Below are 9709 nucleotides of genomic sequence, written 5' to 3'. Positions count from 1 at the left end.
CGTGTCTGAGGCTGGATTTGAACTCAGGAAGATGAGTCTGCTTGACTTTAGGCCCAGTGCTTTATCTATCTACCTGCTTAATGGTATCCCATAACTTGCCTCATTTATTCTGACATTCCACACCTTCAGCTTCTCATAAAGTCTTTCCTTGTACCCAACCTTACTTCATTCTTTGTGCTGTAGCATAATCCTAACTCACTGCTCTAAGTCTTTGGGAGAAAGGGCACATAGGGTCATTGTCCTATTGCATGAGTCTCACCTCTGTCACTTATTTGAGTTCTTTCGGTCTTCTCTCTGAGCTTCAATTGCCTCTAAAATAAAGGGTGTGGATTCAATGATCTCTAAGGTACCTGCTAGTTCTGACATCATATGATTCCATCCTTAGTTCACTGAATAGCTGTGTGATTTTGGGTAAGTGTTTTCCCTTCTCAGGGTTTCAGTTTTCCTATTTGTAAAATGAAGAGATTCAATTATATCTCTAAGGCCCCTTCCACCTCTTTATATTTGGTGACTTTTTATTCTGTCTGTGTGTGTGTGTGTGTGTGTGTGTGTGTGTGTGTGTGTGTGTGTGTTGGTTCACTCCCACTCTTTGTCTGTTAGCTCTACACCCCGGGGCCCCTCCAAGATCGGGTGAAGAATGACACAGGCACTTCCAGGGGGAAACTGGAGGGTCCAGAAATTATTGCAAGCTTTATAGAAAATTGACCACTCAAGAGACTGAACAGATAAAGGGGGATTGGGTCTCAAGGGCTGGGGATGGGGCAGCTCCCTTTTCCACAGAGTGGACATAGTCTGTTGTCACAGCCTGACCTACGGAAGGGGTAAGTCCCAGGGAGAGGGGATTCCAGGATTAGGCAGTACCCCTCCCCACAATGGGTGTGCTTTGAGATCATGCAAGTGGCTGACAGACAGACCCCAGAATTTTTAACAGGTTCACTGGGGCCAGTGAGAAGGGAGCAGGGGAGTTTGTGCCTGAGAAAAGAGGGGAAACTTGTCAGATTGCCCAAGGTCCCCTAGAGGAAGGAGGGGTTTGAGGTGGTGGGAATCCTTGGAGGAGGTGAGAAAGAGGAGGGGACTGATCCAAGTTTGTTTAGTAGGTAGGAGTGGGGAAGGGGTGGTCATAGAGGAGAAGCATTGGAAGAGGAAGAGGTAGAAAAAGGAAAAAGAGCAGAGAGAAGCAGAGAGAAGGGGAAAGCAGGGTCAAGAAATGTTTGGCTTAGATAAGCTTTAAGATCCTTTCTAGCTTTAACACTCTGTTTTCCATGAAGGGGGAGGAAAGAGATTTCAAGTGAGGGAGAAGTGAGATGAACAAAGGAGGAAAGGGAGGGAGGAGAGGGACAAATGTGGGAAGGAGGTGTATTGGGAACAGAAAGAAGACGAATTAATGGGGGAGGGGAGGGAATAAGCATTTATATAGCGCCTGCTACATGCCACGCACTGTGCTAAGGGCTCTATAAATATCTCACCTGATGAGAAGGGAGAGAAGGAAGGAGGATTGGGTGGGTAAGGGAGAGGGGAATAGGCGGAATGGAGTGGAGGCACCATTTTTAGCAGCAATGGGCCCTGAGAGCAGTCCAGCTGTCTGTTCAGGGAGTGCGTTCAAACTCCTCTATTTCTGCAAAGCCTTAAGATGAGATTTCTCCTCATCTTTTCCTCCCTCTCAGTTAGTATCCTAATGACTCCTCCCTAGCCCAAAACCAAAGGAGGAGAGAGGGGTGGGGGTAGGGTAGAAGATGAGGGGAATAAAGAAGGGGGGCAGGAATGAAAAAAGGAAAAGAGAAGATGGAGGAAAAGAAAGGAGAAGGGCTAGGAAGCAAAGGAAGAATACAAGGACGAGGAAGAGGAAGAAGAGGAGGAGGGGAGAAAGCATAGGAAGAGAAGGAAGAGCGTGCTATACTCGAGGCTGAGTCCTAATTTCCCCAGGCCTGGGGGATAGTGTAAGGGGGTGGCTAATAATGGGGAATGTTAAGTGCCTACAACTTGAGAGAAGGCCCAAGACTAGGGTTTACAGGTTTACCAGGTGGAGCAAAGTGCCTAAATTTTGATAGGAGGGGGTTAAGAGCTAAGGATTAGTTGAAGCAAGGGGAGGGGTTGGGGGCTAAATGCTGAAGATGGGAAAGGATGGGTAGGGGCTAAGAGCCAAAGGTTGGGTGCAGATAGCGGCTAAGTTCCCCTCTTCTTCCTAGCAAACCAGTCCGCCTGACTGAGAGGGCCGAGCTCAGAGGGTGCCAGATGAGCTGGCGGTGCCAGACCTCCGGGGGTCGGCGTCCTGTTCGTAGCGGTAGTGGTAGCCCTCCATCTGGTCCCTGCACGCCTCGCGTAGGTTGCGCGTCCAGCGCTTGATGCCTCGCCGGTTCAGGTACAGAACCATAAGAAAGACTACACCAATGAGCGCCAGAACGATGCCGAAGAAGACGTAGGACGCTTCCAACTCCTCCCCAGTACCCGTCTGCCCTTTCTCATCCCTTCCCTCTGTTCCCTCCTCCTCATTCCCCTCCGGCCCCTCCTCTTTCCCCCTTCTTTTCCCTTCCTCATCCCCTTCCTCCTTTTCTTGGGGACCTTGGGTGCAGCTCAGCTTTGACTCGTTCAAGGCCAGTAAAGAAACGCCTTGGAGCACCTGGGGCGCGGCGCAGCGCAGACTGCGCGCGTCAGGCACCTGCCAGGGGGCCTTGTAGAGTAGGGTCAGAAGCGCCCGCACCCCACAGTCACAGAGCAGAGGGTTTTTTGCTAGGCACACACGCAGCCCTCTAGGGCCCGGAGCCGTCGGGGTCCCCTGGGTCTCCCTGCCCAACGCGCGCAGTTCATCCGGCGCTAGCCCAGTCAGTGCGTTGCTTTGCGCGTCCAGCACCTCTAGTTGCGCCAGATCCAGGGCGGAGGGCGGCAGGTGGGTCAGCTCATTGGCTTGCAGCTCGAGGCGGCGCAGGGTGGCCAGGCCGCGGAGGGCGGCGTCCAGTTGCTCACCAAGCCCGCGCGCGGCGGCATTGAGCCTGAGGACACTCAGGGCGGGCAGTAGACGGAAGGTAGAGGCACCCAGGGCGCTCAACGGGTTGTAGCTGAGGTCCAGGGAGGCCAGGCGGGGCAGGCCCCAGAAGGCGCCGTCCTCTACCACCTGGATGTTGTCTTTGTTGAGCAGTAGGGATGTGAGGTTGGCCAGACGTACTGCCCAGCCTCCGCCGCCGCTGCTATTGCCCTCAGCCGTGGGCAGCTCCTCCCCGGCAAAGGCGGCGGCGCGCAGGACGGTCAGGTTGGAGCCCACTATGCTGAGGTTGTGCGCGTCGGCGGGCAGGTCGCGGGGCAGTTCCTGTAGGACGATGTGGCTGCAGCGTATTGTCTCCCGGCTCCCAAAACAGTAGCACTGATAGGGGCACGGAGCGGCCGGCGTGCTCAGCAGGAGGAGAAGCAGCAGGAGCAGGAGCAGCGGGCGGTGGCGCGAGCAGCAGCGGCGGGAGCCCAGGCGGGGGAGGCGGCGGCGGTGGAGGACCCAGGACTCCTGGCAGCCCCGAGCCCCGGGCGGCGGCCGGAGCCCTGGGCGGCGAAGGGCGCGGGACCATAGCTTCCGCCTCCACATCCAGGCCCCCCTGGGAAGGAAGCTTGGACTGCGTGGGGTGGGGGGAGAGTATAAAGGTCGCGGTTCCTCTCAGAAAGTGAGTTGGGTCAAGAAGGGAGGAGCCCGGCTGGGCTGGGCTGGGCTGGCTTGCCTCGTTTCTCTGCAGCTGGAAGCCCCAGGTGCCCCTTTGGGGAAGTGGATGGGGAGGGATGGTTAGGCTGCGGACTGGAGATGGGTTCTCCGGAAAGATGTGAAGCACGCCTCAGCTTCCTCTCTACCCCTTACCGCGCCAGGACAGCCCCGGTGTGGGGAGGACTTTACTACTGGACCACTCTGCCCTCCCTCTTCTCCCTCCTCCCGGGCATCGAGGACACGCCTTCTTCTTCCTTAGGTCCCGGGCGGGCGGGGGACTCGAGGAGGAGGCCCAGACTCTGGACTCTCTCAAGTTCTCCATTTTCCCCGCCCCTCTTTCCGAACCCTTTTATTATCTTCGCTTCTCTCCCCCCTACCCCCAACTCAGCATCGTGGCTCTATCACATCAGTGGAATTGCTCTCCTCCATCCTTCAACCATATTCTTCTGTTCCTTTAAATCTTCCTGCCCTCTTCCAACTGTGGGGAAAGTAGAGAGTCTGCTAGCCCCCAAGGTGGAAGGTTCTTCCAGGGTGAGTTCGAGGTTAGGGATTTGAGTCACACTCCCCATACCTTCCCTTACCTTCAGCCAAGAACTGACCTCCCCGAACTAGGGGAGAGGGAGAGAAAAATTTGCGAAGTTACCTTCCTGATATCAGCCTTGAGCCTTTTTCTCGAGGTTCGAGTTGGAGTAGGGATAAATGAGGGTTCTGACATTCCTTTAAATCCCACTCTTTTGTGTTAACTTAGGCTTTGCTCCCTAAGTGATGTGTAACCTTGGACAAGTCATTTCTCAATCCATCTAAAAGATGAAAAGTTTGAACTAGAAGATTCCTCAGAACCCCTTCTAGCTCTGATAGTCTGCGTTTGTCTCCCAGTTATCTGCCTGCCCACCTCAGATCCCACCTCGGGGAAGCATTATTTGACCACCTCCCCAGCCCACACTTGTCTCTCCCAGTGCTCACTGTCCCCATCTACCGTTTTCCCCTTCCCCAGCCAGACTAGGCTCCTTGAGGGCTTAGATGGTATGCTCTTCAGTTACTGTCTCCTCTGCTTTGCCTTCGTCTTGTCCTCTCATTGGCACAGGCCTTGGCAGACAAGAGGAGCTCAAAGAAGGGTGGGTGGGCAGTCAGTGACTCAGCTTTCACTTATCTGCGTTTTAAACTTCCTTAATTGGCTTCATGGTCTGGCCTTATTATATTGGTAACCCAACTGAGCCTGAGAGTTTTCCCATATGATCCTGAATTGCCTTTATACTAATAACATACTAATACTAGTAACTAAGAAATCCCTATTTTGTAGAGGAAAAAGCCCTAGTCTGTAAGTCTAGGGATGAAGAGGAGGGTGGAGTCCCAGCTCTGTCACTAACTTGCTGTATTATCTTAGGCAAATCACTTCCTATTTCTGGTCATCAACTTTTTTCTTTTTAATCTATAAAATGGGTTATCATTGTGCTTGCCCTGCCTCCCTCTCAGAAATGTTGAGGATCCAGTAAAATAAGTGAGCCTATAGAATGTCAGATCTGGGAAGGTCCTTCTTACATAAAACATGGGAAGGGACCATCTGGCCCAACCCTTTCATTTTACAGATGTGGAAAATTAGGAAATGAATTTTGAGGAACTCTTCTATATCTAGGCCAGAGGAGACAGATACCTGAGCATATCAAAGTTGGAGTGATCAGCACAGGTTTGGCTGAGTCCCAGAAGATTCCCAACGGGAGTTCATAGAACTTGAATCCTAGAATACCAGGAGTAGAAGACACCCTAGAAATCACTGAGGCTGCTGCTTTTACAGAGAAGGAAAATGAGGCCCAAAGAAATGAAATGATTTGTCCAGGGTGAGCCCATGAGTCTGTGTCAGAGCTAAGATTAGAACCTAGGTCTCCTGACTCCCAGCTCGGGGCTCTCTATTCATTCTATTACAATGTGTAATTTATATATTATGTGCAGGTTTTATAGAAACTGTCAAGTGCTGTAGAAAAGGATGCTCTTCTGGTTGATTTAATATTTTTTTTCAATCATAGCAACTCAAGAACCCACACTGAAGAAAAGCTGGGGTCTATGTGAGAACAGAGAGGAGAGGGCCACAGGGAAGAAGTCACAGACCTTGGGAGAATGGAGGTAGTATTCCTTCTATTGCATAGACAGCTCCAGATGCAGATCTTGGGCTTCCCAGCCTACTGATACCTGGCTGGGGGGAGGGAGAGGTGGGGAGTGGGAAGAAGAAAAGAATGTTTCTCAAAGGATTCTGTAGAGGGGTGGAGCAGTGGACTGAGGAGCAAACTACAGCAGCAGTGCACAGGGTTGGGGGGGGAAGCTTCTTTCTTTTGCAGAGCTCAGAGGGGCTCCCCACCACCCTATCCTCCCCAACAATTGATTTAAGGAGACAGAAAACAGGCCCTACGGATCTCTAGGACTTCAGTCTCTCTCTGGTTCAGGTATGAATTATTCAGGCCCCAGCAGACATCTGATCCTGATCCATCACTGGACACTGGGGCTGGGATGGCGGAGGCCCCCAGCACCTTTTCTCTTTTCTCTCCCCTCTACTTTCCCCACCCCTAGCAGCTCAGGAGTAGAGCATACATGCTTGGGTACTCAATTCCGGCCCTCCTAGGGATGGAGATGCTTAGTGGCCTTGATTTTGTGCCTGTGGTTATATTTAATGGATCAATAACACTTAAGAAGGAGAGGCTGACCCTGTGGTTGCCCAGGGTCCCCCACCCCCATCCCCAAATGGCCTGCATTAAGCCCTAGTGATGTTGCCTTAGAACCAGGCCAGATGCCTAGTCTTTGTTCTGCTCTGGAAGAGAGAAAGAGTACCATTCTGGACCAGCTCCTTGAGTTACTGGGGGACTGGTCACTTATCCTTAGGAATTTATGTAGAGGGGAGCGTATCTTCCACTCTAGGCATGTGAATCTAGTGAAAGATGCTGAATCAGAACTCCCTGTTCTAATTCTAGGGGGCAGCTGTTCCTATTTCCCCCCTCCTATCTAAGCCCCCAACAGTGATTGTCCCACAGGGTCAGCTACTCTCTCTGTGCTAGATCCTTCTTTCCCCTGGACCAGCTATTCTTCCAGGCCTGCTCCCTCCATGTCAACTACTTTCCACAGCGGTAATGCTCCCTCTTCCTCTTACCTCTCCTCCCTCTATTCCAACTACTTTACCTCCTCTCTTCCCTCTCAATTCACTGGCCATGGGGATGCCAGCCTTTAGCCCAAGCTTTAGCCCAACACAGCTCTGAAATTGATTTTTGAAGGTACTGCTATGCTTGGTAACATCTGGGAACTTGTCCTCAGGATAGAAACATAGGGCTAACACAGGAAAACAAAACAACCTAACCCATCTGTATTTGAAAAACTAGAGTTCTAGGCACACCTTTTTTTTCTATGTAACTTCGGATAATTCACTTTTTGAGCCTATTTTCCTTTAGATAAAATGGGGATAATCATATTTATCCCATTATCAAACTGGCTGGGGATGTTTGTTTATTTTTTTAAGTGAAAAGATTCAGAAAAAGCCCAATCTGTGTAGATAGCAGAGCTGTGATTTGATTATATATCTTTGGACTTTAGTGAGCCATCTCCTACCATTATACTGGGTTTGAGGGGGTGACCTTTGGGTGGGTGAGAGAGATAGAGGAAAGGTGCTGGGAAAGAGGTGATGAGATTGAAAAAAAGTGAATGAAGACCAGACTTCTGCTCTCTGAACCCTAGCTAGCAGCCTTCAAATATTCATGTGCTTTAATGGCTATTTTTGAAAAGAATGATTGGTTGTCGTTTTGCATACCTCATCTTGCTATAGGGAAATTTATCTAGAAGAGAAAAAAAAAGATCATTTCAGACTTCCAGGGACAGCTTTTTAAAGAGATATGGGCTATCCAAATTGTCTTTCTAAAAGATAATCTTTCTAAGGAAGGAATTAAAATGGTGAGTGAAATGTTTGCTATATTCTCACCTATTTTACAGGGTAGCTATGAGGATCAAATAAGATAATTAAATATGAAGTGCTTGGCAAACTCAAAGTGCTGTATGTTGTGGTTCAGTCATTTTCAGCCATGTCTGACTCTTCCTGACCCCATTTGGGGTTTTCTTGGCAGAGACACTGGAGTGGTTTGCTATCTCCTTTTCCTGCTCATTTTACAGATGAGAAAACTGAGGCAAACAGGGTGAAGTGACTTGTCCAGAGTCACACAACTATTAAGTGTTTGAGGCTGGATTTGAACTGAGGAAAATGAGTGCTATATATGCTATATATGTGATAGATGTTATATGTTATAAGCAACACATTAATTATAGATAAGTCAAGCATACTGTAGAGTTCTTATGGGGGGCGCTGTTGTGTATACACTTTATGGTACTTGGAGGGGACTTTAATTCCACAAACATTTGAGTGCTTGCTCTCTTGGTTATTCTGTTTTATCCTGCCTTTATCTATAAACAGTCATTTCTGAATTGTCTCTGCCATTGGACTGTGAATTTCTTGAGAGTTAGGATTGTCTTTTTGCCTTTCTTTGTATCCCTAGGGCTTAGCACAGTGCCTAGTACGCGGTAGGCCCTTAATATATGCTTGTGGAATGACTGTAGGGCCCAGTACTGGGGCTAGAAGTTTAGAAAAGACCTCATGGTTCTCATAGTCCAAGGGGGATAAAATATATGCACAGACTTTTATAATAGGGTCTATTTCTCTAATGTTTCCAGATCTCTTTAGTAAGCATTAGCAAACAAAGGTGAGTGATATGAGTGATTCAGTGGGCTGTGGTTGTGGGGCTAGAAAGGTCTTTATGCACTGGGTAGATCAGGTAATCTTTCTTTAGAGAACTTGAAGTGGGCTTTAAGGGGTGAGTATAAATTTAAAAGGCAATAACCAGGAGGGTGTTCCAGGAAAAGTCCTAGAAGTGGGAGAGTGTAGCCTGGGAGCGTAGAGGTGTGATTTGACTGCAGTGTAGGGTGCCCCAAGGGGAGTGATATGAGATGAGGCTAGAGTGGTGCCAGATTGTGGAAGCACTTGAATGGCATGCAGAGAAGTGTGACCTTTACTTAGGGAATTGAGACTCACTAAATAGCAATGGGACCCTAGATCTAGAGCTGGAAGGTTATTGAATCTCCCCCCCCCCCAATTTCATAGATGAGGAAACTAAGTCCCAAAGAAGTGATTTATCTAAGGTTATACAAGCAGTCAAGCATCACGGGCAGGATTTGAATCCAGGTCCTCTGACCTCAGAGCCACTCTTTCCATTGTACTATGATGCCTTTTTTTTTAAGCAGAAGAGTTATGTCACTAGCTCCATGTGTTACAATATGTTTATGTATTTTTATGTCACTGAAATTTATGCCACAGTTGTTTTTGAAGTGATCACAAAGGTTTGTAGGATTATAGATTTAGAACTGGAAGGCATCTTAAGGGTGCCTTACCTAGTACAGTTCCTTTATTTTACAGAAAAGGAAACTGGGGCCCAAAGAGGGCATATGGCTTTCCTAAAGTCATGAAACTGTGAAGTGTCAGAGTCAGGATTTGAATCCAGATCTCCTGATTCCAGATCAGGAATTCTTTTCGTGGTGTCTTGGTTTACAGATGATGAGTTTTGTCCATATAGCGTGCTGTAAGAGCAATTGGATTAAGGCCAAGTCCTGGGTCAGGAATGAACCTCTTGGGTGTAACATTGTTCATGTGGGAAATTAGGATTTACTTTATGGTGTGATTTCCATGAATGCGGAAGAAAAAAAAAAGGAACTGTCCATGGTCTTACATTGTTCTCTGAGTAATGGCTAGTAGACTTGTGTACTGAAGAGTCCTGGGTTCGAGGTTCAGCTCAGCCACTTTTAGCTGTGAGACCACGGACAAGTTATCTCCTATGAGGTGAGCCTTTTTTCGTCTAAAAAATGGAATAATGATACTTGGATTACCTATGTCATGGGCTTATTGTGAAGAAATTGCTGAGTAGACCTCAAAGCATTAGATAAATATAAGCTGAAAGTATTTTTAAGGGTTCAATCAATGACTGCTGAATGAATGAATCGATCACTAGAGGATAG

General features: G+C 48.6%; 1 protein-coding gene across 1 annotated transcript; it reads right to left on the bottom strand.

The window, feature by feature from the left end:
* Window positions 1-671: 671 nt before the first annotated feature.
* Window positions 672-3884, bottom strand: TPBGL (trophoblast glycoprotein like). Its single transcript, XM_020989822.2, is given in 2 exon segments — window positions 672-3421; window positions 3423-3884. Coding segments are annotated over 2 exon segments (1332 nt in total). The 5' UTR covers window positions 3552-3884; the 3' UTR covers window positions 672-2218.
* Between the last annotated feature and the right edge of the window lie 5825 nt (window positions 3885-9709).

The sequence above is a fragment of the Phascolarctos cinereus genome, unplaced genomic scaffold, assembly GCF_003287225.1.
Source record: "Phascolarctos cinereus isolate Bilbo 61053 unplaced genomic scaffold, phaCin_HiC Scaffold_726;HRSCAF=1367, whole genome shotgun sequence".
Classification (NCBI taxonomy): Eukaryota; Metazoa; Chordata; class Mammalia; order Diprotodontia; family Phascolarctidae; genus Phascolarctos; species Phascolarctos cinereus.
Note: the sequence above shows the minus strand (reverse complement) of the source record. Positions and strands in the feature narration are given on the sequence as shown.